This window comes from Carya illinoinensis, chromosome 10, assembly GCF_018687715.1.
Source record: "Carya illinoinensis cultivar Pawnee chromosome 10, C.illinoinensisPawnee_v1, whole genome shotgun sequence".
NCBI lineage: Eukaryota > Viridiplantae > Streptophyta > Magnoliopsida > Fagales > Juglandaceae > Carya > Carya illinoinensis.
Window position 1 is genome coordinate 23735441 of NC_056761.1, and position 12843 is coordinate 23748283.

Genomic DNA, 12843 nt, shown 5'->3' on the forward strand with positions numbered 1-12843 from the left:
AAACTGCATAATCTCAGCTTTAGTAGTAGATGATACATTCTTGTTAAAAACCATAGAAGTTTTTTCTTTGTTCACCATTTGACTTGAAGCTTTTTCATAAACTTCCAATAAATGAAGAATGTTTCTATTTGTTTGTATTGTAGCCCTGCAAAAATACACTGTCATCTGCAAACATAAGATGATTAATCTTTGGAGCACCTCTGCAAACACAGATCCCTTCCACTACATCTTTGACATCAGTTTTCTGAAGAAGGGAGATAAGACCTTTAGTGCAGAGAATGAATAGGTAAGGGGATATGCGATCCCCTTGCCTTAACCCTCTTGAAGGATAGATTGGGTCTTTAGGTTCTCCATTCACCAAAATAGAGAATGAAATAGATTTTACACAAAGCATCAGTAAATTAGTTCATCTAGCACCAAAACCCATGTTCTTCATAACTGTTTCCAAGAAATCCCATTTTATTTGATCATAGGCCTTACTCATGTCAAGTTTTAGAGACATGAAACCTTTCCTTCCTTGCCTTTTCCTTCGAAGAAAATGCACTAACTCATAGGCAACTAACACATTATCTGAGATTAATCTTCCAGGAACAAAAGCACATTGTGAACCAGAAATCAACTGAGGAAGGATTGCCTTTAACCTGTTTGCAAGAACATCTGACACCAACTTATAGATAACATTACATAGGCTGATTAGCCTAAAGTCAGAGACCAACTTAGCCTTTTTTTTCTTTGGAATCAGAGTCACATAAGTGCGGTTTAACAGTGAAGGAAAACTGCCAGTATTCAACACATATAAAACAGCTTGAGTAACATCCCTACCTACAATAGACCAATATTTTTGGTAAAATATCGGAGCCATACCATCAGGACCAGGTACTTTTGTTGGATTCATTTCCTTCAAAGCTACTTCAACTTCAGCTGCCACAAACTCCATTTCCAGTTGTTGCTTCATTTCTTCTATAACTCGACCCTTTAGAGCCTCTAAAAACTGCATACTGCCTCTTTGTGTTGAGGATGTGAAAAGCTTCTTGAAATAGTTCAGTATAACTTCATCCCTATCTTCATCCACTTTCCAATTGTCCATGTCATCCTTTATACCTTTTATCATATTCTTTGCTTTTCTCTATGATGCTTTATGGTGGAAAAAACTTGTATTTTTATCTCCCTCAGTCAGTCATAGTGCCCTTGACCTTTGTCTCCACATAATTTCCTGCCTTTCCAACCAATTCTGAACATCCATTCTAGCTTTATTTAAATCATGTGTTCTGTGACCCTTAGGATCAGAGGCCTCAAGTCTTTTTAAATATGCCTTTGCCTATCTTAGCTTTTTCTGCACATTACCAAATTTATTTTTGTTCCACTTTGCAAGATGTTCACCACATTTTTGGATCTGTTTTAGGACTCCCACCATAGTTCTATCCCCAGTAGTATTAACCCAAGCCTTCTCAATAAGTGGTTTACAGCTTTTATCCTCCACCCACATGGCCTCAAAGCGAAATAACTTTTGTCCTCTACTCTGAGCTCTATCATTGTGCAACTGCAGCTTGATTGGCACATGATCAGAATATGCCACACTACCATTACTGACACTTGCCATAGGATAAAAATTCTTCCATGTAGGATTAGCAAGTCCTTGATCCAATCTTTCACTTATGCTGTGTTCAGGTTCCCTTTTATTACACCATGTAAACGGATTACCAATATACCCCAAATCCAGTAAACCACAATCATCAAGCAATTCACAAAACTCCTGTATCTGTCTATCAGTTCTTGCTCTACCACCAACCTTTTCATTAACACTTAGCACTTCATTGAAGTCTCCCATCAAAAACCATCCTTGATCACTGGGAATTTTGATGGATCGAAGTAGATTCCACGTCTTATGTCTCTTGCTAGCCTCAGGCTGGCCATACACCCCAGTAAACTACCAAGGAGCATAGTCAGTTGAAGAATCCTGAATGCTAGCATGGATATGATTCATAGAGTAATATTTAATATCCAAACTTACATCATTCCTCCATAATAGAGCAAGGCCACCACTCCTCCCCTCACTACTTTGATAATTGATAACATATAATTAATAATAATTAATACTAACAATTATAAGAACCATAAATACAAAAAACTTAAGGTTAAAAACCTAAAACAAAGATTAAGATTAAAATTAAATTTAGCGTTTTGTAAAATAGGGCTTAGTTTAGGATTTAGGGAAAAAAGAGCCCAAGACACAAGGAAAAAATTAGGGTTAGAAGTTCAAAAAAGCCAAAAATGGAAGCAGGCCAGCCCAAAAGGCGAAACCTATCCTAAATTCAGCCAATATGGCACCCTTTTTCTAGTCAAAATGGCACTGTTTTGGTTAAATTGTATGAGCATTTATTCTTTCCTCGCAAAATGATGACATTTTGTTAAAGAAACTGACGCCATTTTGACCAAATGCCATTTGATCTATCTCCCTCCTGCACAATCTCACCCTCATAATTTGCCTTAAAAAAAACCCTAGTTTCTGACCGTTTCTCACCTCTCGACCTCTTCTCCCGTAGTGCAGAGTCTAGATGTCATCGCCCACTCTCCCACTCTCGACCTTAATCACTCGCTCACTCTCACGCCCACTCCCTAACTTAGTCGCATCCTCAACCACTGCGGCACTGCCTATTAACATCAGTAACTGTAAGTGCCTCTTCCATTATCTTTGGTTGATTGTGGAGGTTTGGTGAATGTATTATCATGCGGGTAACAAAATCATTAGGGCTTTGCTTGTATTATTGTTTATTTCTTTCCCGAGTTTTGGTCTAATGACTTATTTAATAGTATTTATCAGTGTGTGTGTGTTGATTAAGCTGAAATATTGCATATTTTTACATATTTAGAATCAATATATTTTAATTCTTTCATTATATTATTATTGATTTTAGATGAAAAAATAATTAAGATGCATAAATTCGAGTTATGATCTAAATTGATAAATAGTATGGTTTTGCTTAATATTATAACTTGTGATTTAATTGGACAATGTTCATTTACATGCATAACATGTTTTTGATATTCTATTATTTATTTTTATTTTATTTTATTTCTATTTTTTATTTTATTTTTATATAGGCTAAGAAATGAAAAGGGACTTAAAGGGCATGGCACATGCTTTTTAATTTCACATGAGACTTTGATTTGGTGGGGATGGCAACACATATATGCATTTATTCAAATGGGCACCGCAACATACATATTGCTTTTTGGAGATTCAATTCACATGCACGGCAACACACTTTACTTTTGGTACTTTTGGCACTATAGGGCTTTTGACTTGCGCAGGACACTTTGAATCATCATTTTATTCACCCAGCGCCGCATGCAAAAGAATTCTCCTAGGCAATTCAGCACGGCAACACTACTTTTTCTCTTGGAAATTTGATTCATGCCGCAACACATTTTGGGGAGGAATTAATTCATTTAAGCGCCGCAACATTTTTTTCCTAGGTATATTCAGCGCCACAAACCCTCTTTCATACAGCCAATTTCATTCACGCTGCAGCATCGTTGAAGAACTCCTTGAGGGGTCTAATTGCTGCTACAGTCTAGCCTCCTTCACTACTTTCAATCTCCATCTCCATTCATTTGGCTTATTCTTTTTATTCTCTACTTTTTTATTTAATTTCAATTTGAAGTTTATGGTGTATTCTTGATATTTGTGGATTAAAAATTTGAGCATTTTATTTGCAGTTTATTTTATTCTATAGTAGTTATTTTTCTTCTTTATTTAAACTTCTATTAAATATGCATTACATTTTAGATTAATTTCAGATTATTATTTAATTTTCAGATTAATTAAAATTGCTTAGCGTAATTGAATATTTAATTATTAATTTCAATTTGTTAATCTTTTACGTTCCATTTCGACACTAAAAAGAAATCCAAAAGTATGAATCTAGTCTATGATTAGTGCCATTTTTATTTTCGTTGCACTTTTTCATTCATTGTACATACTACCACTTTTGTTTGTCAAATTTTTCACCATTTTATATGAGTTTGGATTTAAGCAACTTTTTTCGAGAAGACGATTTAGGAATTTTTTTCCAAATTATTACAGCCTTTGTGCTACTGATTTTTGAGTGAGTCATGTGTCTGCCTGTAGATGTGTTTTTGCTCGTATATTTGTAAAGTAATTTGTAGATGTTTGTATATTTGTATATTTGTAAGTACGTGTTTGCAATATGTTTCTGCTGTGGTTTTTTTATGTGTGTGTCTGATTTGGGGTTGTGTGTGTTAGATTTCACCAAAAGATGAATGAAAATTAAACTGAAAAATATATATAGCTTTCGTGTTGGAGAGCTGATCTATATATTAATCTCAAGACCGATTATACTCGAGACAATGCTCTAGACAATCAATACTAGCAAATTAATTTTCTTAATTTAGAAGATGATTGCACTTTAGAGACAATAAGAACTTTGTGGTATAAGTGGGTTTATCATCTGTGTTTATGTAATAATTAACAGCTTCAACTTGAAAATGTTACAATGTATTTATGATTTGTGTTTATTCAATAACTAACAGCTGCAACTTGAGAGTTAACATGTCAATTTTTTAGACAGTGTGAATCTCTTTAGGGGTTCTTCTTGCATGGTGTGGGGCGTGGGGACCCTTTCCCACATCCCCGGGGGGGGGGGGGGGGGGGGGGGGCGGGGGGGTTAGAATAAAAAACGCGATCCGCCCAATCCGGGGGGGGGGGGGGGGGTTAGAATAAAAAACGCGATCCGCCCAATCCTGCCTAGGCCAATCCATTGGGTCTAAAAAATTATTTTTGGGTCCATAAAATATTTTAGACCTAAATTATAATATAATTTAAATTATAAATTAAAATTGATAAATACAAAAAGAATTTAAATTCATTAGAGTTATATTTTGAATTGTCTTGGCCTCCAAGGCCAACCTTTATATAGTAAGTATGACTATTGTATTGTCTCGACCTCCTATATAAAGGTTGGCTTAGGAGGGTAAGACAATTCAATAATTTAAATACAATTTCAAGTCTTTAATAAATTGTATATATTTATATACAATATATTTATTTATATAAATATACAAAATATATATTTTTTATATATATGTGAAGCGGAGCAGGGGGCAGGGCAGGCCCCCCCAGGGTCATCCTGCCCCTCGCCCCAGCTAGGCCTTCTCCCTACGGGGTGGGGGCCCTTGCTGCCCACTCATAAATCTCTTTATGTGTTATCTGTGCTAATGTTATAGTTTGTTTATGATCTATGTTTGTGATATGGTTGTATTTTTGGAGTCATTAGTATAATTTAAATTTAATTTAATTGGAGCTATGTAACTGTGTTTTTGTCAAAACCTTTTTGGGAATGTTGGTATGATTTAATGCCACATTTGGAAATAATGAATAAATAAGTTGAAATCATAAAATTCTATTAATTTAATGCCAGATTTGGAATTAATCATGAATATCACTTCTAAAAAATGTGAACTTTTGAAATGATCCAGCTAGCTAGCTAGATAGGTTTAATTTTTTGAAAAAGAAAATTGCATGAAGCTTCCTGCCAGCTAGTATATTTCAGCAATTTTAATAATATTGCAGCTTAGGCAAAAACAATGTTTGCATGTATACACACATTGATAATATTGTCTCAATTTTTTTTTCTAATTTTTTTTATAACCATTATTTCCTTGTCCTGTTTGTATCCTAGCTAGTGGATCCTTTTTGACAAAAAGACTAAATAGGAAGTGATCATCCAAATAAGTCTAAAAGGTTGAATAGATTAATGTCGGATATTGAAGACTAGCTTGGAAGAAGATTGTTGATGATGCTAAGATTGAATGACTTAAGATATAATATATAGCAATTGATCGATCATGCAAAAGCTAGCGGTAAGTGGTCTCCACCACTTCATGATCTTCCAGTAGTGGGAGACAATTGATCCAATGTGTACTTGTTACTGATTTGGGATAAAAACTTTTAACCTCCTATTATGCATGCTTATGATTTTCCTGTATTGATATATCATGTAGGTCCAAGAATATCTTTCTAACTAAAATCTTTTCATATATATATTTTTTTCTGGGCACAATTTGGAAGTTGGAATGGCAATGTAGCACTTGAAACATTTAAAGTATTTTGGCTCATTTGTTGCCTTGTTGGGCATTGATATTTGTTGTTGGGAACGTTTAATTTCGTTAGCACTTCAAAAATGTTGGGTTTCTATTTTTGTTAGAATTGGAATTTAGAAAATGTTTGTTGGAGTCGTTGTAAGAAAATATTATTATGATTGATGTGAATGATGAGTGTGAACGATTTTGGATGTGGTTGACGGATGATGGGTGTAGATGTTTATTGTAGTGATTAGTTGGATGTGTATAATAGATGATGGAAGTGAATGTTTATTGTAGTGATTAATCTTTTTATTTTTCTTTTTTGAAGCATGTTAGTATGTTACTTGTTTTTATTTCGTTTTTTTTTCTTTGTTATGTTTTTAGTAAAATTGAAGCACAAGTGAATTATTTACTTTAAATTGTAATTTTTGAAAAAAATTTAAATTTCAAAGCTTACACAAAAAATTCTTTTTTAAAAAGTGTGCTAAGAATTTTTAAAAAGTGTGCCAAATATAAAGTTCAGAACAACACAAGAAAATCCGAAATCCTACTTTGCTCTGACAGGTCATAGTTGGAGTCGGCGTCGAGGCGAAAGATGAATATCTCGGAGTCAGAGGATGGGCATACCAACTTCAACTTGGTCGGTGCTCAGTCCTAATAAGAAATAGTAAACCTATCATGGTCACTGCAATTACTATAATGAAGTTTTAATGCATAGAGTAATTCACCTCTTACTTTTACAGTTCTTCTCGTCATATGTACCAGATCATCGGAATCGTTACCACTAGATTTTTTTAGATCTGACTTTTGTAAATGAAAAGAGACAAACTTGTTCCCTTCATGCACCGTCAAAGTTTATCGGAATTTATCCAAACTGTAATCCATCTTTTTTTATTCTTATTTTCCTTATTGTATAGTAAAAATAAAAAATGAATTCCTCTCTTAGACGGTTTGTTCGTAGAGGTTAAATTTTGTCTTTTTATGAAAGGTGAGGTTGAATATCCGTTTAGGTAGATTGCTGTGTCTTGGATGTGTCTTGGATTTATCTTTATAGAGAATAATAATAGTAGTGAAATCTAGACTAATCTAATAATGTACTGATATAGCTCTAAATAGTTGATATCGATGATATTTTGTATATATTCGATCATATATTTAAGTATTGTTAATAAATGAATGCACGATAACATTTTTCTTCGAAAATAAAAAAAGTAAATAAAAAATACGGCTTAAAGGGTGGCTTGTCGTGATTCACGAACGCATGTCCGCATCAGAAGGAGATCCATTATTTATTAAAAAGCATAATCCTTGGAATTCCCACTTTTACGCAATCCTCCCAATATCCGACAACCCGTCAAAACTGAAGAATACAGGAAATTTCGCATGGACGGTATTCTCGCAGGAATTGTTGGCAACATCTTATACATCATAGAAGGCCATCCTAAATACCATTTCGTTTATATTGGTTAGAGATATTTATGCCATAAAGAAGCAAGAGAGAGAGAAAAAAGGGGGGAAACTTATATTTCTTGTTTGAAGATAGATGGCTGCGATTGGATTGCTGGTCTCGGATTTCATAATCTCTTTCATGTGGGTATGGTCAGGAATTCTGATTAAGATCTTTGTGTACAAGATTTTGGGGCTGGGCCATGAACCCTGCGGCGAGGTTATCCAGTGCGTGCTGTCCATCATCAACATGTTCTTCTTCGCGTTCTTGGGTAACATTACCGAAGGCGGGGCATACAATCCTCTCAACGTGTTGGCTAGTGCCATTTCTGGGAATTTCAGCAGCTTCCTCTTCGGCGTTGGTGCTAGAATCCCATCTCAGGTTAGCTCTTTGATAATTTTATTTAGTACCGATGTCTTTGTTTGTAGATGTGCTTATTTGGTTGAAATTTGAGTTGGGTTTGCTTTATTAGGGTGTCGAACTCGAAGCACTTTCTGATTATCAAATGGATTTGTTTGATTGAAGTAGGAACCGAGTTGTTATATTTGCTTGTCTGGTTGGCGACAAAGTCAAGGAAATACGATTTATGAATCTATGTCCCTTTTTTTTTTTTTTTTTTTAATTTTTTAATTTTTTTTTTGCGAATTATTGGAATGCGCGTCTTCACTGATGATAAGATTGTATAGGTTTACTTGGACATCTTACATTTTGTTGGTTCTGGAAAAGAATTTACCTTAAATTACTTTGGCCTCTTGTCTTTTGCTGCAATTACTCAGTTCAGCTGCTCAGGAAAAAAAAAAAACTTCGGTTCAGCTTTTTATGGCGGCTTCATGCCTAATTGGTTCTTTTGACAACTTCTCTTGGATGATTCGGGGTTTTTGGTGTGGCATAAATTGATTCATTAATGTCATGTGCTCATCTGACACTTCAGTTAGTTGATTAATTGCATCTGTCTGGTGTTTGAATTAAGGAGGGTTCTCTGACGAATTTATGGAAAATATATATATATTTTTATTTTTTTATTTTTTATGTCGGGAACCTCTCAAAGGCAGGGCCCTTTGGACCCATCCCTGCAGAGAAAACCCTAATCCCGTGTACTACACCCTCGGAAGTTTCCCTACACGGAACTGGTTAAATTGCTGGCTTTTCACCAAGGGGTGTGGCCCCAAAGAATTGTTTGCACCCATGAGGTGTTGAACCTTGGACATTGAAGGGAGTGAGACCCCAAGACCAAGGCTTTCACCACTTGGGCCAACCCCTTGGGGTTGAATTTATGGCAAAAATGGAGATATTTTGGAAACTTTTGTTCTTAACTTAATATGAAAAATATTTTTTGCTGTGATACTTCTAGAGCCTGAAGCTTTATTATCTTGTTTGATGTTTACTTTGGTCGGATGGCATATACTTCGTGGGGAAATATCATCTTTCTTATTGACACAAGACTGAGATGGGGTCTTCAACCTTGAACTAAATACTTTCGCTTGTATTTGGTCTATGGCATCTTTCCATGGTTGAATAATTTGAGGTGGATAGACAATTGAGTTGATGTCTCAATTTATAACATTGAAAGAATTCCTATTTCATCGATAAAGGTGGAAAATTTAAACCTAATTTATATACTTTTGAAGAGTGTTGTCATTATCCTACTTATCTTCCTCTGGTGATAAGATGGGGAGGATCAGATATTGGTGATTGGAGTTTAAATAGGCCTTTGATGGATATGTCCTATACACATTGTTTAGTAAATTATCAAATAAAGAACTTAGCCATTGATTTGATAGCTTGTGACTTGATTTTACGGTGCAGTGGCTCTCTTGCTTATTTAAATGGCTAACCCCATGATTAATTGGTAGCGCTTGATAAAATTTCTCTGTGTCTTACATTTATTGAAATATATGTATCACATTTTAAAATCACTTTCAAGATTTTTACCGTGTGGCTAGTAACCTCTTGTCTAAAAGAAGTCCTTTCTGGTGCTAGAAACATAAACAGTTTCGGCCTGTTCCTCTTCTCAAATTGAATATTGTATGAAGTGATATGGAACAAAATTCATAAAAAATTAGGATGTGAAATCTGATGCTAGCTCATTTTTGTTTGTTTATGTGAGCTTGCTTGCAAATATGGATCTTTTATGTGTCTCTATTCTGGGTGTTTGTGTCCACATATGTACTTGAGTGCCTTTTCATCTACATGTTTGTTTGCACACGGATTTGGATGCAAGGGGAACGTAGAGTTCAGACAATGGAAGGAGGTAGATAAGTTTATAGTCTGTTACGTTTATTGTCTAGTTACATAATTTTTTTTAAAAAAGGCAACACTTGGAAACCATATATTTAATTTCAACATGAATTTAAAGTAACAAACATAGTTTACATGTGTGATGTGTTTAAATTTAAAGAAAAAGTATTTAAAAGTTGTGACATGGAGGAAAGAGAAATTGTTAATTCCTGTTGTCCATTTGAAGAAAATTTGCGTTTCCTTTTTTTGATGTATTAAATTTCAAAGATATAGTTTACACACCCCTAGTCAAATACTTTTTTTTTTTGATAAGTACATCCCTAGTCAAATATTGAAGGTGGGGGGGGGATTGCTACATAACACCTTGTGTGTCGTAGTGAATATATCTATGAGGTCTGGGACCATAATAAGAGATGAAATTAATTGTTAGAAAGAGAGAAATAGAGAGATTTTTACATTTAAATTACATAAATAAACATGTAGCCACATTGCTGCAAACCTGTCTTATACAGTACATTTGAATTTAGAAGCCAAATAGTGCAATGCACTCACTTGCGTTGATGGACATTGCAGAGAAATTGTGAAGCACTCATTATGAACAGAGTGGAAACTTAACTTGAAAATTGTGGTTGTCGCAAATTAAAACTATGGTATATGGAGTTAGAATAGGGAAATTTTATTGCATCATTTTGGATTGTGAAGCCTTTAAATATATTGTGTTAAGTCGTCTCACATTAGGTATGTATTCGGTGGAACTGTACAAGTGATTACCACAGTATATAAGTGATTACAAGATTTTCAGTTGTGACTAATCGTTTTGAAGTATGCAGTGTGCTTGAGAAGTTGCAGTCATGTGGGGCTCAATGGCTCACATTAGTGCACGACACATAGTCAAGCTTGATGAAATGTGAAGCCTTGTTATACAAGCAATAAATCATCCTAACATTTTTTTACAGATGAACTAAGAAGGGAATACAGAACTTGCTTGAATACATTTGTGGGTTGTATTCATTTTTGACAGCTAGGGGGATTACCAATTTTTGGCCATGATGAATTAAAAGGCTCTGGTAATCAAGGAAATTTTCTCGAGTTACGGTGGTTTCTTGCAACGTATAATGAAGAAATTGGTTAGTCTTGGAAAATTCACTTAAATCATCAAATGACTGCATCGTTCAACAAGAAATTGCAAATTCTGCACCTCTCCCAGTCCCAGTAGATAATATAAGGTTGCCAAAACTATGTATGGGCATTGGAACTTATTTCTATTCATGTAGTTAGCTGGTTCCTTAAATCATGGAGTCAACAATGTGCGTGTGTGTGACTGTATTTGTTTATTTCTGGCCTTATATCTTCTCTCCAGGTTATTGGATCAATTACTGGGGTTAAGCTCATAATCGAGACCTTTCCTGAAATAGGACTTGGGCCACGCTTAAATATTGACATCCATCGGGGTGCACTGACAGAAGGATTCCTTGCATTTGCAATTGTTATAATCTCACTTGGTCTGGCCACAAAAATCCCTGGAAGTTTCTTCATGAAGACTTGGATCTCAAGTGTCTCCAAGTTAACTCTTCATATACTCGGCTCTGATCTGACTGGTGGATGCATGAACCCAGCTGCTGTATGTCTTCTGAAATTATTAATTGCAGAATCTTCTTTTTATCATTAATTTGGCTGCGAACGTTAATTATAGACCTTCAGTGGATCATACTTCCCTGATTTATGCAGGTGATGGGATGGGCTTATGCTCGTGGGGATCATATAACCAAGGAGCATGTACTTGTATACTGGCTTGCTCCGATAGAGGCAACCCTACTGGCGGTGTGGATATTTAGGTTGTTAGTACGGCCAATGAAAGAGGAGAAAGCAAACACGAAGAGTAAATCAGAATGAGAGTTCTACATGCTCTTCAAAAGCTTGGTTGGATGATCCAATCAGCTAGCATTTGAATTGCTAAGAAAGGGTGAACTTGAACACCATTAGACTTGAAGGAATCAGTATTTTTGTATATAAATTCCTTCAGGTCATTAATTTCTAATTATATTTCAGGAGTAGATTAACCAATCCTTCCTCCCAACTCCCAAATGTGCTGATGAGGGAGAAGATGACCACAAAATAAATCCGAGCCTGATTAGATTTTTCCTCCTGTACCTAGTAAAAGAAATGAGCCTCACGTTAGATTTTGCAGCCTCAGTAGCTACTAGCATCTTTAGTTACTGAATGTGATAGACAATCATGTAAAGAATGTGATCAATGAAATCGTAACCATTCCTGTTACTTCCAGCTTCAAAATCAAGACTTCATATGGGGCTTGTTTTACAGAAGATGGGGGGGCTTCTACGACTGTTGTGTAGATGATGAATGTGCTGTGAGCCAACTAGAAGTAGCAAGAATGCCAATTCTAGACAATAATAATAATTATTTAGAAAAATATAGTGTTATGAAATTATAGAAAAGAGAGAGTCATAACGTATTATAAAACTTTTAAAAGGAGAGAGAAAGAGATAGAGCTCAGAAAGGTTATGAAACTTATGAATTTCTTAAAGAATTCAACGATATATATAGGCGTACAAAGGGAACTATGCTAGCTTACTATGCTGGCACTATGCACTATGCATGTGTCGGCCAACTCACTATGCTAGTTACTATGCAGTACTATGCTGGCACTATGCACTGTGCATATGTCGGCCATTTACTATGCCAGTTACTATGCAGTACTATGCTAACACTATACACTGATGACTAGATAAATGTGGTCATACAATTCAAGATAGTTTATAACACTTCTCCTTTGGATGACCATATTTAAAGAATATGCCTTGTTAAAACCCTGTCAAGGAAAAACCCTGTGAGAAAAAAATCAATGGCGAAGGAAAAAGAGTATAGTATTCATGTGTATCGCCGAGTGCTTTAGGATTGCCTCATTAAAACCTTGCAAAGGAAAACCCAGTGGGATAAAACCTTAGCGAAGGAAAAAGAGTACAATCAGCACAAGTCTTCAAGACATTATTTCCCCTGAAAAGTGCATGATAATAGGTCTTCAAACCTCTGCA

General features: G+C 35.2%; 2 protein-coding genes across 2 annotated transcripts; one reads left to right on the top strand and one right to left on the bottom strand.

Moving 5' to 3' along the window:
* Positions 1–1318: 1318 nt before the first annotated feature.
* On the bottom strand, positions 1319–2662 carry LOC122278570. The gene is made up of 2 exons (XM_043088749.1): positions 2570–2662; positions 1319–1927 (listed from the first exon to the last, which is right to left on the bottom strand). The coding sequence occupies exons 1-2, from the start codon at positions 2660–2662 to the stop codon at positions 1319–1321; spliced, it is 702 nt and encodes a 233-aa protein (XP_042944683.1).
* Positions 2663–7419: 4757 nt separating this feature from the next.
* On the top strand, positions 7420–12067 carry LOC122280074 (probable aquaporin SIP2-1). The gene is made up of 3 exons (XM_043091026.1): positions 7420–7933; positions 11151–11411; positions 11519–12067. The coding sequence occupies exons 1-3, from the start codon at positions 7649–7651 to the stop codon at positions 11681–11683; spliced, it is 711 nt and encodes a 236-aa protein (XP_042946960.1). The 5' UTR covers positions 7420–7648; the 3' UTR covers positions 11684–12067.
* Positions 12068–12843: the final 776 nt, after the last annotated feature.

Bases quoted from the DNA above. Each gene is read 5' to 3' on its own strand.
- LOC122278570 (XM_043088749.1), bottom strand. From the start codon at position 2,662: ATGTTAATAGGCAGTGCCGCAGTGGTTGAGGATGCGACTAAGTTAGGG. The intron at 1,928-2,569 runs GTGGGCGATGAC...GCTCCTTGGTAG, and splicing joins TTAAGGTCGAGAGTGGGAGA to TTTACTGGGGTGTATGGCCA.
- LOC122280074 (XM_043091026.1), top strand. From the start codon at position 7,649: ATGGCTGCGATTGGATTGCTGGTCTCGGATTTCATAATCTCTTTCATG. The intron at 7,934-11,150 runs GTTAGCTCTTTG...TCTTCTCTCCAG, and splicing joins GTGCTAGAATCCCATCTCAG to GTTATTGGATCAATTACTGG. The intron at 11,412-11,518 runs GTATGTCTTCTG...TGATTTATGCAG, and splicing joins GATGCATGAACCCAGCTGCT to GTGATGGGATGGGCTTATGC.